Below are 27,198 nucleotides of genomic sequence, written 5' to 3'. Positions count from 1 at the left end.
AAAAAAAAAAAGATGGTAATAAATAAAATAATTCTTTAAAAAGAAAAAAGAAGACTTACTCCAACCTGATGGGTGATCAAAGGAAACACAAGAACCACAGCCATGATAGAGGAAGAAGCCATAATTGAAAGATTGGCAGAGTATATATTCCAAGTGCTGAAATTCTGCTTGGAGAATCTTGCTCCCTTATTTTTTAAATGCTACTGAACTGCATTAACAAGTGTATTAATAATGAAATTTTGTCCTTAAAATTCCAACACTCTTGGGGGCCTTCAGGTAGTGTGGTAGTTGAGGCGCTGGACTCCCACATGGCTGACCATGGTTCAAGTCCTGAATCTGGCAGCTTGCTTTCTTACTCTTTCTCTTTGTCTGTCTCATCAAAATGAATGAATAATGATAATGAATAAAATAAAAGATAAATACATCTTTTTTTTTTTTTTTTGGAGAGATTTTCACTGTAGGGCGCGTGCGCTCGCCAGATAGACAGAGAGAGACATAGAGACAGAAAGCGAGAAATCACCCCCCAGGGGGGATGGTCACGCCGCAATCCCTTCTCCTCCATTCTCCTCTTGGGATCTTGGGCACGCACGCACATGCGTCCGGCGTGAGTTTTAAGCCACCGGGTCCGGGACACGAACCGCGGTCGACTACGTGGGAGTCCAGCGACAGCCATTACGCTAACTGCTGGTTCCCAAGATAAATACATCTTTAAAAAAATTCCAATACTCTCTTTCTTTCTGTCTATCTCTCTCATTTCTTACAGGGTGTGTGCACTCGATGGAGAGAGACACAGAGAGAGAAAGGGAGAGAGAAAGTGAGAAATCATTACAAAGGAAATGGCCATACCACAATCCTTTCTTCTCTATTCTTCTCTCAGTACTTTGGGCACACATGCCAAGCATGATTTTTCAAGCCACCAGGTCTAGGACTCAAACTGCACAGTTGGCCATGTGGGACCCAGCTGCCACCTGGCTGGCCCCCAATCCATTTCAAGAATAGAGGAAATCTGACTTGATTGTTGAGTTTGGCTCTACAAATAGAAAATAATCCTCATCCTCTGACCACAGTTCTCAGGGACATGAACTGCAGTCTCTCTTAGGTCTCTAAGGAATTAAATCTGCATAGAAATTGGGCTTTGGGGGACCAGCAGTTGGTGTAACGGCTATGTCACTGGACTCCCATATAGTTGACCACAGTTTGAGTCACGGACCTGGTGGCTTAAACTCATGTGGGGCACGTGTGCGTGTATGCCCAAGATTCCAAGAGGATATTAGAGAAGAAAGGATTGTGGCGTGGCCATCCCCCCTGGGGGGTGATTTCTCACTTTCTATCTCTTTCTCTCTCTGTCTTTTTAGTGAGTGCACATGCCCTATAGCAAAAGCCTCCCCCCCCCAAAAAAAAAAGAAAGAAAAAGAAAAGAGGAATATTCTTTAAACAAAACTGAAGAGGACTGATCAAATGTTTTCTAAAAACCATATCCCTAGACATGGTTTCCCTAAAGCATTACCTCTCCACAGTCAGACCTCCAGAGAAAACCCTCTCAGAATGTGCCTTCTGTGTATGTGTGTGATGAGAAGACACAGTGGGGATGAAGGAGAAATCATTTACCTGCAGTTTATCCTCATGATTTGTATGAGTGTTAGAGAGATGCCTGAATTCCTGAGTCAGGCGGAAACAGTGCTTTACGTGTTCTGGAGATACAAAGTCTTCTGCTACTTTTATGCAACTGTAGAGATTGTGAACCTAGGAAGGGAGAAGTGCAGAGAAAAAACACCAGATATTACAGATTCAGTAATACATGAAATAAGTGCATGATACAGTTAAAAATAGTTTAGAAAAACTTATATTTCACTTTTATAGTAACAACAGCACAAAAAAACTGTAAGTGCAGACTTATAAATAAAAGATTTAATATCGGGGCCAGCAGGTGGCATGGAACTTAAGATGCTGCACTCCCACATGGTTGACCACCGTTTGAATCCTAGACCTGGCAGTTTGCTTTCTTACTTTCTCTCTCTCTCTCTTCTTTCTCTGGTGAGTTCATGTGCTCTACCTACCTGTATAAATTAATAAATTAATTAATTAAAAAAAAAATCACCCCTCAGGGGGATGGTCACACTGCAAACTCTTCTCCTCCATCCTCCTCTTGGGATCTTGGGCACACATTCCTGACATCAATTTTAAGCCACTGGGTCTGGGGTGCAAACCATGGTAGATTATGTGGGAGTCCTGTAGTGTAACTATTCTGACATCTGCTGGACCCAGTAAAAAACTCTTACAAAAAAAAACAAAAGATATAGTATTGGCTTAGAAAATGGTCTGGGATGGGGGGCTGGCAGGTGGAGTGGAGGTTGAGGTGCTGGACTCTCCCATGGTCAACTATGATTCAGATCCTGGACCTGGTGGCTTGCCTTCTAACTTTCTCTCTCTCTCTTTCTGTCCCTCTCTGGTCAAATTAAAAAATGATAATAATAAATAAAATAAAACAAATAATTAAAAAAAAAAAAAAGGAAAGAGAAAATGTTCTGGGAGGGGCCAGCAGGGGGTGTGGTAGTTAGATCCCACGTGGCTGACCGCAGTTTGAGTCCTGGACCTGGTGGCTTGCTTACTGACTCTCCCTCTCTCGTGAGTGCATATGCCCTATAAAAAAAAATAATAATAAATAAAATTAAATAATTCTTTTAAAAAAAGAAAAGAAAATGGTCTGGGAGCCAACAGATGATGTGCTAATTAAGGTGCTGGCCTCCTATACATGGTTGACTGTGGTTGGAGTCCCAGACCTGGCAGCTTGCCTTCTCATTTCCTTCTTTCTCTCTGTCTCTCTTTGGTGAGTGCACATGCCCTACAGCAAATTAAAACATCATTATCATCATCATAAATACAGTTAAATAATTCTAAAAAAAGAAAGAAAATAGTCTGGAATAATATGATTCCAACTGTCAACAAAAGTCTTCTTACCTCTGAGTAAGAAGACTAGACTGGGAGGGCAGGATGACAAGATTAAAAAGGAGCATGGTACAGGTAGCTGAGGTGGGACTTGCCACTTTATTAGCCTGCATTGTTTCAAACATTTTAAATGAGCTTCCTTATAGGAAGAAAATTGAAAGCAAAAAATAACTTGTAATGTAAGAGCAACGAGTCTAATCCTGTCATTTACCCCTCTTGCCAAATTAGCAAGAAAAGCAGAAATAAGCAAGCCTACGTGCTACGTTGGAACTTACCTGGTGTGGAGCTCCAGCAGGTATGAAGACAGCATCACCCAGGAACTGCACGATGGCCCAGCCTTGCACGCCATACTCCTCATAGAGTCGCTTACGGAGAGTCTGGTCCAGGTACCAACTTTGGTCATGAATTGGGTCATGATCAGGGGGATTCTCTTGGCCTTGTTCTTCTCCAACCTGAAGCCATGATCAAAATCCAAAGAAGAAAAAATTAATACATACATAAAAATTATTAAGAACATAAATTCAACTTGTTACGGCAATGTCCTGGTAGGCCAAAACTTCTGCTTTATTCTGTTCAGCATCCTTTAGGTGTGGATTTGGGTGATCTAGGCATTTTGACAGGAGGTACCATGGCTTTAATGCCAAGGACTCCCCATGAGAAATCCGAGATACGCCATCTCAGCCTCCGAGCCTTCATCGGTGAGCTGGGAGTGCAGTCCACCCAGGGGCATACCTTTCGGAGCAGCTCCCGGATCTTCTCTGCATCCTTGGCTGCATAGATGTGCCATAAAGCACCTGGCTTCTCTTTTCCATCATGAATCCGCTGCTTCGTTACCTCATCAGCATCTCCCTCATCAATTGTCTTGAGTACCTCTGAAAATAGCAAGATGACTTTCAATGTAACCAGTCATTTTCAGTACCTCGGAGTAAAGCTAAATGTCCAATTTGATCAAGTTTAGTCTCTATCTACTCTTTTCTCTCTCTGCAGTAATATAAGGCTGATTAAAGAACCAAAACTCATATTGGTCTATCGTTCCACAAACAGGAAGAACAACATGAAATCTTTTTCGCTTTGGAGAGACTCAGAATTTTTGGAGGTATAGTTTTCTTTCTCTTTTTTCTTCATTTTGAGACGTTTTTGCCTTAGGGAATGTGAACTTCCCGGGGAGGAGGGAGAGACAGAGAGACAGAGACAGTCAGAAAGAGAGAAATCACCCCCCAAGAGAATCGCCACGCTGCAATCTTCTCCATTCTTCTCCTCCTGAGATCTTGGGCAGGCACATGCGTGTGCAACCCGGATGTGATTTTGAAGCCACCAGGTCTGGGAAATAAATAGTGGTTGGCTATGTGGGAGTTCAGTGACATAACTGCTACACAATCTGCTGGTCCCAGTATAGATTTCTTTTAAAACACATTTCTTGCGGGCCAGCAGGTGGCGTGGTAATTAAGGTGCTGGACTCCCATATGGCCAACTATGATTCGAGTCCTGGACCTGGTAGCTTACTTTCTCATTTTCCTTCTCTCTCTCTCTCCTTGGTCAAATTAAAACATAATAGTAATAGGGGCTGGCAGATGGTATGGTGGTTGAGGGTTCTCGACTCCCACATGGCCGACTGTGGTTTGAGTCCCAGAACTGGCAGCTTGCTTTCTCACTTTCCCTTTTTCTCTCTCTTGCTCTGTCCCTCACTGATCAAATTAAAATGAATTAAGTTAGATGAAATAATTCTTTAAAAAAACAGATAAGTGCAAGTTAAGAGGGCTGGCTTCTGGGGCCGGCAGGTGGCATGGTGGTTAAGGTGCTAGACTCCCACATGGCCAACCATGGATCTGGAGGCCTTCTTTTCTGTGTTCCCTTTCTCTCTCTGTCTGGTCAAATTAAACAAGTAATAATGATAATAAAATAAATAATGAAATAAAATAATTCTTAAAATAAAAAAGAGGGCTGGCTTCTAATGTGTTTCTATTATTATTTCCTAAAACACAACACAATGGAAAAGTCCAAATGTGTGCAGTATCAAAAGCAAATGTACAGTAAGAAATACATCAAAGTAATAACAACAATTATCTCTGAACCACAAGGCTTTGCGTTTTCTCTTTTTTAATGATTTTTTCAAAAAGAATTATTTTATTTAAATTAAAAAAAAATTTTTTTTTTAATTTTTAATTTGACCAGAGAAGGGCAGAGAGAGAAAGAGAGAGAGAAAGTGAGAAAGCAAGCTGCCAGGTCCGGGACTTGAACTGTGGTCGGCCACATGGGAGTCTAGCACCCTTAAACACCATGCCACCTGCCAGTCGCTCTTTTCTCTTTTTTGCTAGAGGACATGAGCACTTATCGGAGAGAGAGAGAGAGAGAGAGAGAGAAAGAGAGAAGGAGAGGAAAAATATCTCCCACAGAGAATGGTCACATAAATTTGTTCTTCATCTCTCTCTCCTTTTGAGATTTTGGGCATGCATTCACATGTGCTCGGCATCTCTCTTAAGCCACCAAGCCAGGTCCAGGACTTGAACTATGTAGTCGGCAATGTGGTATCCATCTGCCTTAAGCACCAGGTCACAGAGCTGGCTCACTGAGTTATTTTCTTTTTAAAATTTTAATTTTTTCCTGAAACTTCCATAATGAACCGCTACTAATTTTTAAAAATGTTTATTTATTTATTTAATTCCATTTGTTGTTATTATTTTTTAATCTGATCAAACAGAGACAGAGAGAAAGGGAAAACAAGAAAGTAAGTCGCCAAGTCTGGTACGCGAACTGTGGTCGGCCATGTGGGAATCCAGAGCCTTTAACCCACACCATCTGCCAGCCCCACCGCTACTAATTTTAACACTGAGACAACAGAGAGTGCAAGTACAGCAAATTAATACTTCCAGGCTTCATTTCTGTCATCTGGCTTTCTCATCTGTCACCTCACTGCTAATCTGGTTGACAGTAGACCAGTTTGGCCTTTCTTTTTCATTCCTCTTTGTGATGCTGCACACCCAGTGGAAACAGGTAGCACTCCTATGAAGAATGACTCTGGTCAAGGACACACAAGTAGCACTCTTCTCTGCTAGGTCCTCCATTTGTGTAGTGACATCCATTGGGCACCTACTACATATAGGGCCTGGGAGGAACTTAAGAAAGCCACTGGGGAGGCCAGCACCATAGCACAGTGGTTAAAGCTGTGCCCTGGGAGCTGGATCCCACATGGCTGACTATAGTTTTTTCAATCTAGGTTTGTGCCATAGGGTGCATTCACTTGCCAGAGAGTGGGAGAGAGAGAGAGAGAGAGAAAGAAAGTGAGAAATCACCCCCACTGCAATCCCTTCTCCTCTCAGGATTTTGGACATGCATGAACAAATACCTGCTATGATTCTCAAGCTGCTGGGTCCAGGACTTGAACTTCAGTGGGCCATGTGGGACTGGCCTTAACACTATGCCACTGGCTGTCTCTCTACTCCCACTGACTGCACCGGCAACTTAAAGACACACTGGGCACGAATGTGTACATGCCCAAAATCAATGGGATGAAGAAGAGAGGAAAAAGACTACAGTCTGACCATGCCCCACTGGGGTACTTTCTCTTTCTTTTTCCTCTCCCTCTCTTTCTGGACAGTATATATACCCTCTGGTTATAAAAGATAAAAAAAAAAAAAGAAGGAAGGAAGTGAGAAGGGAAGTGAGAAATGAAGGAAGGCAAGAATGAGGGAGGGGAGGAGGAAGAAGAGGGAGAGAGGGAAGGAGGGAGGTGAGGAAGGAGGAGGGAGGAAGGCAGAAGAGAGAGGGATGAAAGAAGGAAGGGTTCCCGGGGAATTAAAAAAAAGAGAAAAACCTACTGGCCTTGACCAAGGAAGAAAATACTCAATTCTACCCTCAATGTCAAGCCTCACCATCCTGAAAGAGAGGGTTCTAGAAATCATACCTTCATCATGAGCACCCTCTCCAATTGGGATCCCAACATACACCATCACATTAACGGCATCAGATACATCTAGGTGAAGATTGGTTGTACCAACTCTTCTATCTTCTGCTGTTATTAAGCCTAAGGGTGAAAGGAAAATACACAACGTGATGGGGCAATATTCTAAAGAATCCATACAGACCAAAACTAAAAACGCATTCAAGGATTTCCTAAATACATAACATTGGGAGGATGAAGTATGTCTGTTTCTCAAGAATTCACTCTCCTCGCCTGCATGGTTGATATTATCATTAGTTTTGGTTTGGGAACTGACACCCCACCCACCCACATGATCTTCTTTGAAAAGTAAAACAGATACAGGCATTAGGGACATCCAGATGACACTCAGTTTTCACGGTGATTTTAGGTCATTAGTAAATTTCTTTTTTTGTTTTTAAAGAAATATTTATTAAATTTTATTTATTACTATTACTATTTTTAAAAATTACTTTATTTAACTTTATTTATTTTAATTTGACCAGAGAGAGCAGAGTGAGAGAGAGAGAGAGAGGGAAAGTGAAAAAGCAAGCCACTGGGTCCGGGATTCAAACCGCGGTCGGCCATATGGAAGTCCAGCACCATTAACCACCACACCACCTGCTGGTCCCCCCACTATTATTATTTAATTTGATGGGGTGGAGTGAGAAAGCAAGCTGCCAGGTCTGGGACTTAAACCGTGGTCGACCACGTGGAAGTCTGGTGTCTCAATCACCACGTCACCTGCTGGCCCTTAGGTCATTACTAAATTTCACAAAGTGCTAGCTTTTTTTTTTTTTAGTTTTTTGCTGTAGGGCACGTGCACTTACTGGAGAGAGAGAGGGAAAGTGAGAAATTATCCCCCAGGGAGATGGCCATGCCGCAATCCATTCTTCTCTCAAGATTTTGGGCATGTACACACACACACACAGCCAGTGCGATTTTCAAGCTGCTGGGTCTGGGACTTGAGTTATGGTCAGCCATGTGGGACTCTAGCATCTTTTTTTTTGTGGAGAGGTTTTTGCTATAGGGCGCGTGCGCTCGCCAGCCAGCCAGAGAGAGACAGAGACAGAAAGCGAGAAATCACCCCCCAGGGGGCATGGCCATGCCACAATCCTTTCTCTTCCATTCTCCTCTTGGGATCTTGGGCATGCACGCACACGCACCCAGCGTGAGTTTTAAGCCACCGGGTCCGGGAAGCGAACTGCAGTCGACTACGTGGGAGTCCAGCAACATAGCCACTACACTAACTGCTGGTCCCGGGACTCCAGCATCTTAACCAGCATGTCACCTGCTGGTCTCTTCACTGAAATTTTATCAAGTATTTTAAAATTGAGAATATATCTCCTTGTGTATAATTTTTGAAAGAAAACGTAGAAAGTTTTCTTTCCACTGAGTTTACACACTGAGTTACAAAAGTAAACATATTCAAAACCATTTTGGAAACTATTAACATCTCTGGCACCTGATAACTGTCCTCAGTAATTTCTACAAATGATCTAGACCACAGCTCTCCCTCATAGGTAAAATGAGAATAACAGTCTCCCAAAAGGGCAATTTTGTCCTCTCCCTCATACCATAGGCGTTGTACATCTTGGGACCCAAATCGGGCCTTACAAAGTAGCTGGGTAACCTAGAGGCTAGATTGAGCCTGCCATCTCGTTTAGTATATTCTGGCAGAGGGAGGTTCTCCATTAGATCTTCAAACCTACAAAAGGGCAGGAAAAGAGAATTTAGTTTGTTATGGGGAACAAAGTAAAAAGGCCAACTTCACTTTTCTGTGATCATTTTGTAATAACTTCTGCCAGGCACAAGTCTCTGAAAATGACATGACTGTAGGTCACTAACCTTGTTGGCATCATATCCCGAAAATCTTCTCCAGGAGGCCAGTCCTTGAGTTTGAGCACCATTGGCTGCCCATCTTCTGACCTGAGGCGCTCTAGAAGAGAAACAGCACTCCTACAAACATCTGCTGGGTTTGGCTGCTACCTGATTTTCTGGTGACTGTAAGTTCTTTTTTCTTTTTAGTCTGCTATAGGATATGTGTGCTCTCCAGAGAGACAGAGAGAGGCAAAGTGAGAAATCACCCTCTCCAAGGGAGATGGCCACACCACAGTCCCTTTTCTTCTCTCCTCTTGGGAAAGTGGCACACACACACATGCCTGGTTTGTTTTTTTTTTTGGAGAGGTTTTTGGTATAGGGCGCTTGTGCTCGCCAGACAGACAAAGACAGAGAGATAGAAAGCGAGAAATCATCCCCCAGGGGGGATGACCACGCCACAATCCCTTCTCCTCCATTCTCTCGGGATCTCGGGCATGCACGCACACGCGCCCAGTGTGCGTTTAAGCCACCAGGTCTGGAACTTGAACCACGGTCGACTACGTGGGAGTCCAGCGACATCGCCATTGTGCTAACTGCTGGTCCCACCTGGTGTGGTTTTTAAGCCACTGGGTCCAAAATTGGAACCATGCAGTTGACCATGTGGGTTACAGTGCCTTAACCTCCATGCCACCTGCTAGACCTGGTGACTAAAATCTTAAGAGGCTAACTTATTTCAGACTTGAAAAGCCCCTAAACAGACTAGGTAGGCTTTGTTTTCATCACCCCTGCTTCAGTACATGCCATATTTTTCCCATTTCACAGTGATTCTAGCCCACTTCCTCATAGTCAAAGGGCTCTATGCATCCCTGGAAGCACATGCTGAAGCCTGGTGTGCAAGCTACATGGTCAGCATCAGGACAATCTATTCCTCCCACTAAGAGGGTATAATTTGCTATTCCAGGGGCAGGGCTGGACTTATGAATGCTTACTTTCAATCCTGCCCTTACAGAATTAGATATCAAAGGTACTTACTGCATATGATTTCGAAGCCATCCCAGAAATCCCGAACTTTCACATCGGAAATTATAGCACAGTTCCTGCAGTTTACCAAGTCAACATCCTGGTCTCCAAATTCTTGGCTAAAGGCTTCTGGCTTCCAGAGTTCAGACTTGAGCTTTTTATGTACCCCTGAAACCAGCACTGGCTGTGGAAATAATATCCTAATCAGAGCCATTTAGGAAACACTTTTAGTTCCAGGGTTAAGAGAAAGAACAGGAAGGTTTCTTGGGGGAGGGCCTCTTTACCATGAAGATTGTTGTCCTTTCCCAATTTTATAATCTATAGATTTCAATATGTCGGCTAATGTGAGTAGTAATGTCTTCTACCCTGTTATTTTATTTCTTTCTTTCTTTTTTCTTTTTTTTTTTGGAGAGGTTTTTGCTATAAGGCGCGTGCACTCGCCAGACAGAGAGACAGAAAGCAAGAAATCACCCCCCAGGGGGATGGCCATGCCACAATCCCTTCTACTCCGTTATCCTCTCGGGATCTTGGGCATGCACGCACATGCGCCCGGCATGTGTTTTAAGTCACCAGGTCTGAGACGCGAACCGCGGTCGACTACATGGGAGTCCAGCGACATAGCCATTACGCTAACTGCCGGTCCCACTACCCCATTATTATACTTGAGCCTCATTCTGGCAGGATAGCATGGAAACTATGTCTCTTGCCCTGGTATCTATCACTATTTTGAGGCAAGAGAACAAAAGCTGACAAATTCAACTGTGAGAACATTTCTTTACATTGAAAATGAAAAACTAGACAATTCCATAGTTTTCCCTTTGATCAAGCACCTGCTGAAGTATAAAAATCTGTGACTGTTATCACATTATCATATAAACTTCTTGAAACATTTGCTCAGAAAAGTACCACCTACACCCTTGCCCTACCTCATATAACACGCAGGTATTTTCCTCCAAAGGTGTCAGCAATGCCAGATCAACACCTACTAGGAGCTTCAACTGTCCTTTTAAAAAGGTTACACAGCTTAGAAATAAGAGGCTGCACAGTGTATTTTTAGGAATCACTTTGATTTTAATTTTATTTTAGAGAGATTTGTGCTATCGGGTACATGCGCTCATTGAAGAGACAGGGAGACAGAAAGTGAGAAATCACCCCCTAGGGGAATGGCCACACCACAACCCCTTCTCCTCCATTCTCCTCTCACACATTCACACATGCCTGGTGTGAGTTTTTTAAGCTGCCAGGTACAGTTCTCAAATCACGGTTGATTACATGGGAGTCCAGCAACATAACCATTACTCCATCTGCTGGTCCCAGGAACTGACTTGATATTAAAACCAAGACAACTTCAAGCAGCGACACTATCTATGAGAAACTATGTCTAAATCCCCTGGCAAAAGATCTCCTAGAAAGACCTAGAGTTATCCTGGTAGCTATGGGTACCAGGCAGGCAGACAGCTAGCTCTGGGAACTACTCATTTTTGCTTACCTGGCCTTGCTTCCAACACTCCCGAAAGATCTTCCAATTGTTTTTGTTGCTGGGGTCATGAAGACACAGAAGCCTCCCGTCACAAAGCCAGGAGTGAGAAGTATGGGGGTCTAGCACATTTAACCCCATTACCATCTCCTTCACTTCCTTTTGGGTATCAGTCATGTTACAGGACCGTTTTGAAGCATCTGAGGTTTTCTTATTTTCTACCACTGAGGCAATGATGTGGTCAAGAAAGTTGGGCAGGCTGGTCTTGTTCTTCACTCCCTGCCAAACACAAATCTGTCAGGTAAGCTTGAAGGAGGCATCATGAGTAGAACATTCAAAGAACTGTCTCATAGCTGTATTCACACGGAGGAGTTTAAATTCTACGAAAGTTAAATTGTCTTTTGTAATTGGAGGAAAGGGGCTAAGAGTCAGTATCTTTAATTCCTCTATCCTTCCTATTTTGCTTTACATTTATTTATGAAAGAAAAGTACAGAAAGACCTCTTCTGCTTTAAGAGATTTGAGACCCAAGAAATATCTTAGGCATTCAGTACATACAGGCATATGCACAGATCACAAAATGCTGTAACTGGGTAAAAGAGATTATTTAATTTGGGCGTTCGAATATTTTTCTACCCAGCATGCCCAAGGGATACAATATTCAATTAAGTAATAGAAGTGATTTATCAAGGCAATAGTTTTCCACCAGCAAATACCCCCCAAAATGGGGTGTATCAGAATGTTTAAGAGGAACTATATTTTATGAAAGTAGTCTCCTATTCTCCAATCTTGCCTCCCACTACCATCCCACTGACAATCTCTCATGTGTTTCAGCTAACAGAAGAGCTCAGGCCCAGAGATGAGAGTGACACAACTAAGGTCACAGAATCAAAGGGGTAGGTATCTTTTGTAAGCTTGATATCCTTATGCCTAAAGTATCATTAATCAGTATTACTACTGAGTATATGTAACCTTATAACACCCTGGGAAAATTAAAAAAAAGAAAAAAAGGTGGCATGGTGGTTAAGGGTGCTGGATTCCCACGTGGCCAACTGCGGTTCAAGTTCTGGACCTGGTGACTTGCATTCTCACCTTCTCTTTCTCACTGTCCCTCTTTGGTCAAATTAAAATAAATAAATGAAAAATAAGTAAAAAGTTAAATAAAATAATTAAAAAAAAAAAATGAGGCAGCAGGTGGCACGGTGGTTAAGGGTGCTGGACTCCTGCCTGGCCAATTGCAGTTTGAGTCCCAGACCTGGCAGGTTGCTTTCTCTCTCTCTCTCTCTTACTTTCATTCTGTCTGTCATTGATCAAATTAAAATGAATAAAAAAAATTATTAAAAAGAAAAAGAACTGGGAGTAAAAGCCCATACAAACTGGGGTTGGTAGGTAGCATGATGATTAAGGGTGCCAGTCTCCCACATGGTCGATCATGGTTTGAATCCTGGACCTGGCAGATTACGTCCTCACTTTCCCTCTCTGTCACCTGCTCTTGCTCTGTCCCTTGCTGGTCAAATTAGAAGATAAGTAAATAAATAAAGTTAAATAAAATAATTCTTTTCTAAAAAAAGCACATATAAGCTAAACAGAGCTCAAAGTAATTGTTTTGCCTTTTTAAAGAAAATAATTATTATTTTATTTATTATTATTTTTTAAAATTTGCTATATAGAGCATACATGCTCACCAGAGAGAGAAAGTGAGAGAAAGAAAGAGACCAAGCCTCCTGGTCTGGGCCTCAAACTGTAGTTGGCCACATGGGAGTCCAGTGCCTTAGCCACCAGGCCACCTGCAAGCCCCTGTTTAGCTTTTTCACAAAGTTACTTTTTTTCCTTTTTTGAGAGAGAGAGATTTGTGCTATAGGGTGTGCTCGAGAGGCAGAGAGACAGAAATTACCCCCTGGGGGGATGGCCATGCTTCGATCCTTTCTCCTACATTCTCCTCTCGAGATTTTGGGCACTCACACACATGTGCCCTGCATGAGTTTCAAGCCTTCGGGTCTGGGACTTGAGCCATGGTGGGTCACGTGGGAGTCCAGTGACATAACCATTACCCTATTTGCTGGTCCCCCAATAAAGTTACATTCAAAAAGAGATTCAGACCAAAAACAAAAACAAAAACAAAAGAGATTCAGACCAAACTGAACAGGGCTCAGTCACCCACAGGTCATCAAATTTCAGCCATTAATCATTAAAATAGAATGAGAAAAATATTTACTTGTTTGAAATGAACTGCAAGATATATTGGGTTGTCAGAAAAGTCCTTATGTATTTTTATATGTTTTTCTATGTAAAAATGCATCATGACTTTTCTGACAACCGAACAGAAGCTAAAAATTGAAATAGGTATAGAAGAACACTATATAAAAAGGATGAGGGGTCATGCACATGAGAACTTTTGTGAAATGACACTCAAGAAACAATGATGTTCCCCAAAGAATATCAAGGAAATGGGTGGGAGACAAGGGTGGGGAGATTTTTCACTATAAAAACTTCTGCATCTTTTAAATGTTGTGTCTTAGGAATCCATTCATGTAATAAATTCTTACCAAATATGATTATGGGTCAAACATTGTGGCACTAGGGTTATACTGATGAATAAGACAGTCAAAAATGCCTTTAGGAGAGGCAAGAGACAGAAAATAAAGCATACAGTGGATCATATGGTACTACCTGCTGTGAAAAACTATAAAGCAGGGAAAACAGTTATGTGTAGGGTAGGAGTATGACACTTTTAGAAAGGTTGGTGTATGGGGCCAGCAGGTGTGTAGTGGTTAAGGTGCTGAACTCTCACATGGTTGACTGCAGTTCGAGTACTGGACCAAGGGGCCTGAAACTCACTCTGGGTGCGTGTGCACGCGTGCCCAAAATCCTGAGAGAATGGAGGAGAAGGGACTGCAGCATGGCCATCCCCTCTGGGGAGTGGTTTCTCACTTTTTCTGTTTCTCTCTCTGGCGAGTGCACATGTCCTATAGCAAAAATCTCTCTTAAAAAAAAAAAAAGTTGGGGCTAGCAGGTGGCATGGTGGTTAGGGGTGCTGGACTCCCATCTGGCTGACCCATAGTTCAAGTCCTGAACCTGGATGCTTGCTTTCTCACTTGGTCCCCAATCTCTCTTTCTCTCACTCTCTCGATCTCTCGGTCAAAAACGGATAAAGTTAAATAAAATAATTCCTTAAAAAAAATAAAGTTGAGAGGGCGTGATGGCACCTGCCCTATGGCAAAAAAATAAAGTTGATATACAAAGAAAGGCTTATGAGGATGACATTTTAGGAAGGAAAAGAGGAGGTTGATGAAGGCGCAAACCATGTGGTTACATGGGAAATTCTAGGTGGAGGAAAAAATAAATGTAAAAGCCCTTAAGAAGGAGCATGCCTGGCCATGATGAAGGAACAGCAAGGAGCAGAGTAAAACACAGAGAAAGTGGTAGTTGAAGTCAGAGAGAGGAGGGAAAAGGGAACAGATAGGGCCTAGAGCCTTGGTTAAGGCACCTGAATCCCACATGGCTGATCTTGCAGTTCGAGTCTCAGACCTAGTAGCTTGAAAATCACACCATGCACGTATGCAAGTATGGCCAAAATCTCAAGTGGAGAATGGAGAAGGGTTTATGATGTGGTCATCCACCTGGGGGTGGTTTCTCATTTTCCCTCTCTCTGTTTCTCTCTCCAAGTGCATAAAGCCTATGGTGAACCTAAAAAAAATTTTTTTTTGCTTATCTTATGAGAGAAATAGGACACCTTTAGAGAATTTTAGGCAGAGGTGACATAATTTGACTTAAAATTTAAAAGAACATTCTAGTTGCTGTGTTAAAAATAGACTGTTGAGTGTAAAAGGCAGAAAGGAGACTTGTAAAGAATTTATTGCAAAAATGTAGGTAAAAGACCAGAGGAAGCAGCCGTGGAGGTGAGGAAAAACAGGTAGATTTTGAATATATTTTGAAGATCAGGTTGAAAGGATTTGCTGACAAACTGGATATGAAATTGGATATGAAAAGTAAGAGCGGGGAGTCCCAATGATTCCAAGGTTTCTTTTTAAAAGAATTATTTAGGTTTTATTATTTTAAATTTACTATAGGGTATATGCGCTCACCAGAGAGAGAGAGAGAGAAAGAGAGAGAGAGAAAGCCACCAGATCTGGGACTCAAACCATGGTCAGCCTTGTAGGAGTCCAGTGCCTTAACCACCATGCTGCCTGCTGGTTTTGATTCCAAGATTTCTAACATGAGCAACTAGAAGGATGGAAATGCCACTGACCAAGAGAAGAAAATGAAAGGGGAATAGGCTTAGAGGCAAAAGATCAGGAGTTCAGTCTTACATGTGGTAAAGATTTGAGACATCTATTAGATGTCCAAAAGAATAGTATAAATGTACTGCCTAGGTTAAAAAAAAAAAAAAAAGGCATTTTGGGCCAGTGGATGGCATAATAGTTACATCGTTGGATTCCCACGTAGTCGTGGTTTGAGTTCTGGATCTGGCAGTTTCAAACTCATACTGGGTATGTATGCATGCATGACCAAAATCCTGAGAGGAGGATGGAGAAGAAGGAATTGTGGCATGGCCATCTCTCCCTTGTGGGGTGATTTCTTGCTTTGTCTTGTCTCTCTGTCTCTCTGTCTTTCTAGTGAATACATGCACCCTAAGCAAAAATCTACCTTAAAAAAAAAAAAAAGGCATTAATGCCTGTGATTATCAAGAAAATGAAGTGATTAATGAATGTAGTAACTCTTTTGCTGAGGACTGAAAAATGTCAATGTCTCAATTTTTACTGACTCCCTAACATGGTAGGAAAGGCTCACTACTTCAGAGGATCTCAAACGTTACCATAACTTAATGTAAAGAGAAATCTTGTCAGCTTGACAGATAAAGTAGAAACGAATCACCCACATATCCTCTAACCCAATGATCAGATCTCCGATGGTCCTTTCATGGAAAAGTAGCAAAGGCTAGAGTTGTAGAGGGCACTTACTGCTGAGGATGTAGAGAAGACCGGGGGGAAGGGTATGCCTGTGTCCAAGGGGGTCTGAGGAAGTTTTCCAGGCCCGGAGTGAAGGAGGTCGCGAAGGCTAGAACCTTCAGTTTTGTTGTTGGAGGCAGTGGGACCCAGTAACAGACTGTTAAAAAGCTTTGGAGTCAACGGAGAGACCTTTGCAGTGGAGTTGAATGAGTCCAGCCCAAAGGGTGAATGAGACTCTTTATTGAGCACCGACCTCAGGGAACCTGCTTCTGTAAGAACATAACCAGGAATAACATTAGACACAATGAAGAATACTCAGCAGACAACTGATCTCTGAAAATCAGCCATGTGGGAAGGAGAAAGACTCTGTCCATTCCCTGTCCCCCAAACTGTGTATCTGGAAAAGCCCAACGAATTATGAATACAGGAGGTTCATGGACAAGGAGAAGCTCTCCCATGTTCCTTCTTTTTCAGATTTGTATTTCAAACTTTCTCTTGTTCCCATCCATCTTTCCTCTCCCTCACTTTCTTAGACAGTGTTTCTTTCCCAGAATCACCTGGAGTGCTTGTTAAAAGTGGAGAGGGCTAGTCTTACCCCAGAGATTTTCATTTAAGCTCTGGGTGATCACAGAAATCTACATCTTTAACAATTCCCCAGGGGGTTCAAGTGCCCATTAAAAATTCTGCCTCAGGGGCTAGCAAAGGGTGTGGTGGTTATGGTGCTAGACTTCCATTTGGTTAACTGCAGTTTGAATACCAGACCTGGAGGCTTAAAAATCATGCTGGGCATGTGTGCATGTATGCTTCAAATGCCAGGAGAATGGAGAAGGGATTGTGAGGTGGTCATTCCCCCTGGTGGGTGATTTGTCATTTTCCCTCTTTCCTTCTCTCTCCCATAAAGCGCATGCACCCTGTGGCAAAAACATAAAAACAAAAAACCTGTTCTAAGTCTAATTCTCAATCCTGGCTACATAACAGAACCATTTTGGAAGCTTCTTAAAAACCTTATATCATTGTGACTAAGGAAGTCTGGGGTAAGGCCCAGGCATGTGCCTTTTCAAAAAATCTCCACTTCAAGTTGAAAGAAATTGCATTTTATGTGACAGGCCAGAGAAAGCAAGTGGCATATTTTATAAACGTGAATGGTAATGTGAGTTTGAAGATTCCCATAATAATCCCTGTATCCCACCAACAGGAAGAGCAGAGGCTTGTGTTCATCTTACCTTTTGTTTCTTCTTTAGCCTTCTGAGTTGCTAAATCTGCCAACCAGTGCAGGGCAGAAGAAGGTGGGGCTGTGTCAGGGCAAGCGGGCCTGATGGCTTTTAGTTCACTATTGCTATTTGATGTCGAGCTGTCTGCTTTCAGAGGCTCTTCAGATCTTGTGTCAGTGCTGTCAGCTTTGGGAACATGGTCGGGCTCTGGACTTGTTACCGTTGCAGTTCCTCCTCCACCTGAGAAGGTAGATTCGTTTCCAGAAGAGGCACTAGGGTTTATGCTAGGAAGCTAAAGCATAGAAGGCCAACATGGTTAGCATGCTGTACTTAGGCAGAAAAATTGCAAACATAACTTTTTTTTTTTTTTTTATGACAGTAAATAAGTTTGGGAAGAATAATCTGAAGCTGTCCCATAAGCTGCTATTTCACCCATTCCTTAATTCAACATGTATTTATTAAGTCTTACAATATGCCAGAAACTATGCTAGGTTCTGTGGAAAGAGCAGTGAACAGAGCTGAAGTTTATAATCTAAAATAAAGATTTAGCATGCCTGAGCTAATTACAACAATGGCAAACTGGTGATTAAAACTTGATATTAGGGCCAGCAGGTAATGTGGAGGGTAAGGCACTGGGTCCCACAAGGCTGACAGCTTGGTTTGAGTCCTAGACCTAGCAGCTTGAAAATCATGCTGGGTGTGTGTGCATGTGTGCCTCAAATCCTGAGAGAATGGAAGAGACTGCAGTGTGACCAACCCCTCTGGGGGGTGATTTCTCCCTCTTTCCTGTGCCCCGTCTGTGGCAAGCTTACATGCTCATAGCAAACAAAAAGACAAATAAAAAATATGATGTCATAGAGCAATTCTGAAAGTTAAATGAGGTACTATAGGTTGTGCATCCCCAATTCAAAATCTAAAATGCTTCAAATGTGAAACTTTCAGAGCCACCAACACGAAGCTACAAGTGGCAAACTCCACACCTAACCTTATGTGCCAGGTTGTAGTCAAAATGCTGTAAGAGAAAAATATGACATTGGGGCCACACAGTGGTGCGATAGCTCTATGATGCTGACCCAGACGAGAAGGTACCAGGTTCGCATTTAGAAGACTCTCTGAGGATGTCGGGAACGCATGTGCCCAAGATTTGGAGCTGGATCATGGCATCAGGAATCAAGAGCAATCTCTCTCTGGCTCATGGAAGAAATAAAAAAACTTTAAAAAGTATACTGTATGAAATTACCTTTTGGTGGGGCCAGCAGGTAGTGTGGTTAAGGCACTGGACTCCCACATGACGGACTGTGGTTCAAGTCTTGGACCTAATGGCTTGAAAATCATGCTGGGCACGTGTGCATGCATGACCAAAATCCTGAGAGAAGAATGGAAGAAGACGGACTGTGGCTTGATCATGCCCCCTGGGGGATGATCTCTCACTTTCCCTCTCTCTATTCCTCTCTTTCTCTTCCCAGCAAGTGTATGTGCCCTATGGCAAAAAACTAAAAAAAATTTAAAAAATAAATTATCTTCAGGTCATGAGTAAAATGAATTTCGTGTATATTTGGGTCCCATTCCGAAGACATCTCATTTTATGTATATAAATATTTCAAAACCTAAAAAAGTCCAAAATACTCCTGATTCCCACCATTTTGGATAAGGGATACTCAACCAGTATATGCAAAGGACTTAGCATAGTTCTGGAATACCTGAATGCTTAAGCAAACATTTATTATTCTTTTCATTTTTCAATTTTAAATAGTTTTATTTAAGACACTGCATTTTTCCACTTACGATACAGTGCTTATAAAGTGCGATGTTATTTTTCCTGTGCACGTGTTTCATATTCAAGTATTGAGAATGCCCAGTAATTCACTATAGCAGCTGAACTTTAAGATGGCCAGAGTTCACTACAAGTTGGGGTCCTTCAACATGTTACTGTGTGGAGCAATGCTATGTAATCTACACTCAGGGTTGGCTTAATCAGCCTCTGCTCCCCACTGGGAAAGCCCCCAGGTACCCCCCCTGGCATGCCCCCTGTACTCTGGTACAGCTTGGTGATGATGGGGTTATAGACTTTCTCCAGTTCCTTCTGCTGATGCTCAGACTCCTCTTTCTCTGCAGTCTGGTTCTTGTCAAGCCAGTTGATGATTTCGTTGCATTTGTCAAGAATCTTCTGCTTGTCCTCGTTGTTGATCTGTTGATCTTTTTTTTTTTTTATAATTATTTATTTTATTTTTTATTTATTCTTCATTGATTTTTTAAAATTTGACCAGAGAGAGACAGAGGGTGAGAGTGAGAGAGAGAGGAAGTGAGAAAGCAAGCCACCAGGTCCAGGACTTGAACCCTGGTTGGCCATGTGGGTGTGTCCAGTGCCTTAACCACCACGCCACCTGCTGGTCCCTCTCATTGTTGACCTTGCCTTGGAGTTTCTCCTCCTCCACCGTGGCTTTCATGTTGAACACGTAGGATTCCAGGGAGTTCTTGGAAGACACTTGTCCCTCTGCTTCTTGTCCTTAGCCTTGTACTTCTCAGCTTCCTGGACCATGTGCTCCATGTCCTCCTTGCTCAGACAACCCTTATCGTTGGTGATGGTGATTCTGTTCTCTTTCTCAGTGTTCTTATTCACAGCAGAGATGTTCAGGCTGCCACTGGCATCAATATTGAAAGTGACTTCAATCTGAGGAATACCACAGGGTGCAAGAGATATGCCTGTGAGCTCAAACTTGACCAGCAAATTGTTATTCTTGGTCATGGTGTGCTCACCTTCATAAACCTGGATGAGCACCCTGGGTTGGTTGTCGGAGTAGGTGGTGAAGGTCTGCGTCTGCTTGGTGGGAATGGTGGTGTTCTGCTTGATGAGGACAGTCATGACCCCGCCAGCAGTTTTGATGCCCAGGGACAGAGACGTGACACCCAAGAGTAGCAGGTCCTGGATGTTCTCAGACTTGTCTCTGGATAAGATGGCTGCCTGGACAGCTGCACCATAAGCAACAGCCTCATCAGGGTTGATGCTCTTACTCAGTTCCTTCCCATTGAAAAAGTCTTGTAGCAGCTTCTGAATCTTGGGGACACAAGTAGAGCCACCCACCAGGACAATGTCATGGATCTGTGACTTATCTAGTCTGGCGTCCCGAAGAGCTTTCTCTACAGGGTCCAGGGTCCGACGGAACAGGTCTGCATTCAACTCTTCAAATCGGGCAACAGGTAATGGAGGTATAGAAATCGATTCCTTCATAGAGGGAGTCGATCTCAATACTGGCTTGGGTGCTGGAGGAGTGGGTGTGCTTAGCCCGTTCACAAGCAGTGCGAAGGCGGCGGACAGCTCTCTTGTTCTCACTGATGTCCTTCTTATGCTTGAACTTAAACTCGGCGATGACCATGCGATTGTTGAAGTCTTCTCTGCCCAAGTGCGTATCTCCAGCTGTAGATCTGACCTCAAAACTCCCATCCTCAATAGTGAGGATGGACACATCAAAAGTACCACCTCCCAAGTTGAAGATAAGCACGTTTCTTTCAGCTCCAACCTTTTTGTCTAGACCGTAGGCAATGGTGGCAGCAGTTGGCTCGTTGATGATCCTAAGCACATTGAGACCAGCGATAGTCCTAGCATCTTTGGTAGCTTGACACTGAGAGTCACTGAAATAAGCCGGCACAGTAACCACAGCATTGGTAACAGTCTTCCCAAGGTAAGCTTCTGCAATTTCCTTCATCTTGGTCAGAACCATAGATGACACCTCCTCTGGGTTGAAACTTGTCTCTCTTTTGTATTCCACTTGCACCTTGGGCCTGCCTGCATCATTCACCACCATGAAGGGCCAGTGCTTCATGTCAGACTGGACAACAGCATCATCAAACCTGCGTCCAATCAGATGCTTGGCATCAAAAACTGTGTTGGTGGGGTTCACTGCAACCTGATTTTTTGCAGCATCACCAATCAGTCGTTCAGTGTCAGTAAAGGTGACATAACTTGGAGTGGTTCTGTTCCCCTGATCGTTAGCAATTATCTCTACTTTTCCATGCTGGAAGACACCCACGCAGGAGTAGGTGGTGCCGAGATCAATGCCAGCTACAGGTCCCTTAGACATGGTTGCTTCCGTGTAGGCCCGCCTCGGCTCGCGAAGCTCACGCACTGACCTCTGCAGCTGCCCCCGCGTTCAATGAGCACAAACATTTATTATTCTATTATATTGAATTTTCCAAATGATGTGCTACAACATTTCGGCTCTATTGAAAATATATCTCTGGGGTCAGCAAGTAGCGTGGTGGTTAAGGATGCTGGATTACCACATGGCTGACCATGGTTTGAGTCCCAGATCTGGTGGCTTGCTTTTTCACTTTTCCTCTCACTCTGTCCCTCTCTGGTCAAATTAAAATAAATAAATAAAATAAATAAAGTTAAATAAAGTAATTTTAAAAAAAAGCAAAAGAAAGTATCTCTTTAGGGCACCAGCAGATGGCATAATGGTTAAGTCACTGGACTCCCACTTAGTTGACCACATTTCGAGTCCCAGACCTAGCAGCTTAAAACTCATGCCGGGCATATGTGCAAGCATGCCCAAAATTCTGAGAGGAGAATGGAGAAGAAGGGATTGTGGTGTGACCATCATCCCTGGGAGGTGAAGTCTTGCTTTCTCTGTCTTTCTCTAGTGAGTGCATGTGCCCTATAGCAAAAGTTTCTCTTTAAAAAGAAAATATATCTCTAGATCCTTAAGCATTAATTCCTATGCCTCTTGTCATCGACCACGTGTTCCTAGGATGACCTTGAAATGTAAACAGTAGGTTGTGTGTGTATGTTTTATTTTAATGTAAAAAAAAAAAAAAGAACAGAAATAACAAATACTTATTCAAAATAGTTACCATGAAATTAGTATGACTTCTGCCTCTGACAGATCAATAAGAAAACTACACTTAGGACTGCTTTGAAGATAACATGACCTCAACTCAGTGGGCTACTCTCCATATTTCTGTCCTCTGTAGATGAGCCCAGTGACAGGGACCAGCTACCTTCTCCGATAGCACTGAGAAGACCAAAAGTATTTCTAATCACCTTTTCCATTCTTTTCACCCAGAAAAACATCCTGAGGTACAAATCTTGAAAAGATACAAAGAAGTTCTTTGTGCTATTTATCAACCAAGTCTGAACTAGCTTAAAAATAAATGAAGAGGGGACCAACAGTTGGCGACAATGTCTATGTCGCTGGACTCCCATGTAGCTGACTGCGGTTCGAGTCCCGGACGTGGTGGCTTAAACTCATGCCAAGCACGTGCACGTGTGTGCCCAATATCCCAAGAGGAGAATGAGAATGGAGAAGAAGGGATTGCGGCGTGGCCATCCCCCCTGGGGGGGTGATTTCGCGCTTTCTGTCTCTCTGTCTCTGTCTTTCTGGTGAGCGCACACGCCCTATAGCAAAAACCTCTCAAGAAAAAAAAAAAAAAGAAGAGAAATCATACCTGTAAGGGGAAATTTAAAAAATCCCTTGAGTTAATTTTCTTGGAGCTCTCTTTATTTTTTTATTTATTTTTTAAAGAATTATTTTATTTAACTTTATTTATTTTAATTTGACCAAGGAGGGACAGAGTGAGTGAGAGAGAGAGAGATGAAAAGAAAGCCTCCAGGCCTAGTACTCGAACCGTGGTTGGCCATGTGGGAGTCCAGCGCCCTCAACCACGCCACCTGCTGGCCCCTTGGAGCTCTCTTTAGAAAGGCTTCTCCAACCCTGGGGCTGGCAGATGGTACAGTGGTTAAGGTGCTAGATTTCCACATGGTCAACTGTGGTTTGAGTCCCAGATCTGGCAATTTGCTTTCTCACTTTAGTTGTTTCTCTCTCTCTCTGGTCAAATTAAAATAATAATGATGATGATAACAAATAAAATAAACAGTTCTTGGGTCCAGCAGGTGGCATGATGGTTAAGGGTGCTGGACTCCCACATGGCCAACCATGGCTCAAGTACTGGTTCTGCAGCTTGCTTTCTCACTTCCTCTCTTTCTCTCTCTCTCTCTCTCTCTCTCTCTCTCTCTCTTATTCTGTCCCTCTCTGGTCAAATTAAAATAAATAAATAACATAAAGTTAAAAATAAAGTAATTCTTAAAAAAATAAAATAAAAAAAAAGAAAAGAAAAGAAAGAAAGAAAGAAAGAAAGAAAGAAAGAAAGAAAGAAAGAAAGAAAGGCAGGCTTCTCCATCTCGTAATTCCCCAGGAATTCTGTAGTAGCCTGGGTTGAAAATGGGGTGTTTCTTGGCACTAAGGAATTTAAGTTTCACTTGGTTATAGCCACACATAGCATTTTACCTGTGACATCCCATTGGTGACAGCAGGTCTCAAAACAGATTTGTTCTGCCGACTAATACAAGGGCAGTTTGCTTTAATTCCCCACTTGCCCCGGGCAGCATGTACCATATCTCCAATATTGTAAAGAGCTGAGAAAAAGATAACAATAATGGTTAATATCAGAACACTTCTACATGCCACATACTCTGGTGAGGACATTTGTTAAATTACCCCCCTTTATTCTTAACACATTTCTTTTCTTTCTTTCTTTTTATTTTTTGAGAGGTTTTTGCTATAGAGTACGTGTGCTTGTCAGAAAGACAGAGACAGAGACAGAAAATGAGAAATCACCCCCCAGGGGGGATGGCCACGCCACAGTCCCTTCTCCTCCATTCTCCTCTTGGGATATTGGGCATACACGCACATGCATCCGGCGTGAGTTTAAGCCACCAGGTCCAGGACTCGAACCATGGTCGACTACATGGGAGTTCAGTGACATAGCCATTACATCAACTGCTGGTCCCTGCTCTTAACATATTTCAATCAAGTAGTTGCTTTTATCCTCAATTTTTGATGAGCAAACTGAGATTCTAAGAAGTTAGGTCATTTGCTCAAGGATGTAAAGGTCATTTGCTCAAGGATGTAAAGTTGGTTCAAGAACTAATACTTGAACCCAGAAATATGTAGTTCTAAAATTCTGTGTACTTTTTTTTTTTTTCCCAAAGATTTAGTGACCAGCAGATGGCATAGTGGTTATGTTGCTGGACTCCCACATGGCCAACCATAGTTTGAGTCCTAGGCCTGGTGGCTTCAAACTCATACTGCCTGTGTGTATTCATGGCCAAAATCCCAGAAGGAAAATGGAGAAGCAACTGTGGTGTGGACATCCCCCTGGGGACTGATTTCTCACTTTCCCTCTCTGTGTCTCTCCAGTGAGAACACTTGCCATATTAAAAAATTAAAAAAAAAAAGAAAAAAGAAAGGAAAAAAGAGAGAAAGAAAGAAAGAAAAGAGAAAGCAGGCATCTGACCACTGTACTCAGTAAATTCTTCGGCTTGGACGCAATGGGATATAGAAGATTCAAAGGATGTCCCTAAAAGCTTTCTTAAGTGGACAAAATGTAGGCAGCCATCTTGTAGACCCGCCATATGCAATGCATGAATGTTAGTGGAGGTATGGAAGCTGAGCATATAGAACTTCTGGAGGAATAACTGATGTAAACTGAGATTGTGACACAGATCTTTACTATTCATCCCTAATGTTCAGTTAGCTGTCTTCCTAATAGAATCAAGAAGTCTGATTACCTCCAGCTAGATTTTTAAAAATAATTATTTTATTTAACTTTATTTATTCATTTACTTATTTTAATTTGACCAGGGAGGGACACAGAGAGATATATAGAGAGAAAGTTAGAAAGCAAGCTGCCAGGTCTGGGACTCAAGCTGTGGTCATCCCTGTGGGAGTCCAGCACCCTGAAGCACCACACCAACTGCTGGCCCCTCAACTGGATGTTTTAATAGTTTTTTGGTAAGAATTATTTTATTGGGGGGAGTGGCAGCTGCTATGGTGTTTAAGGCGCTGGACTCCCACATGGCCGACTGCGGTTTGAGTTCCAGACCTGGTGGCTTTGCTTTCCCACTTTCTCTCTCTGCCCCTCTCTGGTCAAATTAAAAAATTAAATGAATGAATTAATAAAATGAAATACAATATTTCTTTAAAAAATTATTTTTTTTAAAAAATAATTATTTTTTAATTTGACAGAGAGAGACACACAGAGAGAGAAAGGGAAAGTGAGAAGGCAAGCTGCCAGGTTTGGAACTCGAACTACAGTGAGCCATGTGGGAGTCCAGCACCTTAACCACCATGCCACCTCCCAGCCCCTTCTTCAGTTGGATTTTTACAAGCTTAAAACCAGACGAAGCCTAGAGACTGGCTTTTTCATTCTGGTCCAGTCAACCATAGGAATGTGAAATAATATCTGGAAACATAACTAGTTTTCCTGACCAGAAACAGGGAACAGAGAATGCAGTGGCTGCATGCACTCTAATACACATCTAAAGATTCAAATTCTCAGAGAAATCCTGTGACTTAAACAAACAAACAAATAAAAACAGGCTAAGAGAAACCATTTTTACCAAATTTTAAGTATGTGAGTTAGCTCAATGAAAAAAAAATTACCAAATCTAAAAAGGAAATTTTCCTTACCTGTGCCAGGGATGATTTGTGTGGGCATAAGATTCTCTGGTTCATGGGACTGCCCCTTTGCACACTTCAACCAGGAGAACACCTCTTCATCACCTATCTCCTCTGTCTCTGAAACAGAAATGAGATGATTTCACTTATTTTACAAAGGTCACAGATAGATCCCTTTCAGTGAGGGCTACTTCTGCCACAGGCAAGGAATGTAACTAACTAGTAAAAAATCTGCTTTACTGGGGTATAATTTACATACAATAAATCTAACAATTTATTTCTAAGAGTTACTTTCTTTAACTTTCTTTCTTTCTTTATTTTAAAAATTTGATCAGAGAGGGACAGAGCGAAAGAGAGAGAGGGAAAGTGAGAAAGCAAACCACCAGATCTGGGACTTGAACTGCAGTCGGCCATGTGGGAGTCCAAGTGTCCTTAACCACCTCACCACCTGCCAGCCCCATTCCAACAATTTAATGAATCTTCACAGATATATTCAACTGTCATTTATATGAATATGCCCACAATCATGTAAAACATTTCCGTCCCATTTACAAAATTTCTTCAGCTCATGGCAATAAATTCCCTTCTTGATGCCCTGATCATCAACAATCAACTTACTAATTATATTAATAGTTTCACTTCCTTAGAATTTCATATAAATGGAAACATGCAGAAAGATATAGTCATTCATGTTGGGTTTCTTCCACTTAGAAAAATTAATGCCTCTGAGATTCCTCTATATTATGTCTATCAGTAATCTGCTCCTTTTTATGGATGAGTAGTGCTTCATGGTATGGAGGTACCACAATTTTTTATCTATTCACCAGCTGATGGATGTTTGGATTGTTTCCAATTTTGAGCTCATGTAAATAATGCTAATCTCTTGCAATCCTTATCACATCATATAAACATTCATGTACAAGTCTTTGTGTGAATGTGTGTTTATTTTTCTTATAAATACCTAATAGTAGGATGCTAAGTTTTATGATAAGTTTTAATTTTAAAAGAAATGGCCAGGGGCCAGCAGGTGGTGGGGTAGTTAAGAGCACTGGACTCCCACATGGCCGACCATGATTTGAGTCCTGGACCTGGTGGCTTCCTTTCTCACTTTCTCTCTCTCTCAAATTAAAATAAAGTTACATTTAAAAATAATTCTTAAAAAAATTTTTTAAATGTGACATTGGGGCCAGCAAGTGGCGTGGTGGTTAAGGCACTGAACTCCAACATGGCCAACTATGGTTCAAATTCTGGCAGCTTGAAAATCAAGCCGGGGGACCAGCAGATGGCATAATGGTTACATCACTAGACTTCCACGTAATCCACTGTGGTTTGAGTCCCAGACCCAGCAGCTTAAAATTCACACTGGGCATGTGTGTGTGTGTGTGTGTGTGTGTGTGTGTGTG

At 42.3% G+C, this 27,198-nt stretch overlaps 2 protein-coding genes across 2 annotated transcripts in view; both read right to left on the bottom strand.

Moving 5' to 3' along the window:
- KDM3B (lysine demethylase 3B) overlaps positions 1 to 27,198 on the bottom strand; it is a 72,036-nt gene that overhangs the window by 5,062 nt on the left and 39,776 nt on the right. Inside the window, exons 8-19 of the mRNA XM_027768846.1 lie at positions 25,808 to 25,915; positions 23,624 to 23,751; positions 17,352 to 17,631; positions 16,141 to 16,397; positions 11,193 to 11,459; positions 9,716 to 9,887; positions 8,711 to 8,801; positions 8,440 to 8,570; positions 6,848 to 6,967; positions 3,679 to 3,818; positions 3,222 to 3,398; positions 1,609 to 1,743 (exon numbers count right to left, since the gene is read on the bottom strand). Coding sequence (XP_027624647.1) covers positions 1,609 to 1,743; positions 3,222 to 3,398; positions 3,679 to 3,818; positions 6,848 to 6,967; positions 8,440 to 8,570; positions 8,711 to 8,801; positions 9,716 to 9,887; positions 11,193 to 11,459; positions 16,141 to 16,397; positions 17,352 to 17,631; positions 23,624 to 23,751; positions 25,808 to 25,915 — 2,006 coding nt within the window. The remainder of the gene's footprint in view (positions 1 to 1,608; positions 1,744 to 3,221; positions 3,399 to 3,678; positions 3,819 to 6,847; positions 6,968 to 8,439; positions 8,571 to 8,710; positions 8,802 to 9,715; positions 9,888 to 11,192; positions 11,460 to 16,140; positions 16,398 to 17,351; positions 17,632 to 23,623; positions 23,752 to 25,807; positions 25,916 to 27,198) is intronic.
- Positions 19,197 to 21,521, bottom strand: LOC102499912 (heat shock cognate 71 kDa protein-like). Its single transcript, XM_014584767.2, is given in 4 exon segments — positions 19,197 to 19,527; positions 19,748 to 19,824; positions 19,827 to 20,535; positions 20,537 to 21,521. Coding segments are annotated over 4 exon segments (1,938 nt in total). The 5' UTR covers positions 21,419 to 21,521; the 3' UTR covers positions 19,197 to 19,257.

Source organism: Tupaia chinensis, unplaced genomic scaffold (assembly GCF_000334495.1).
Source record: "Tupaia chinensis unplaced genomic scaffold, TupChi_1.0 Scaffold147608_1, whole genome shotgun sequence".
Taxonomy (NCBI): domain Eukaryota; kingdom Metazoa; phylum Chordata; class Mammalia; order Scandentia; family Tupaiidae; genus Tupaia; species Tupaia belangeri.
This window is presented reverse-complemented; position numbering and strand designations above follow the sequence as displayed.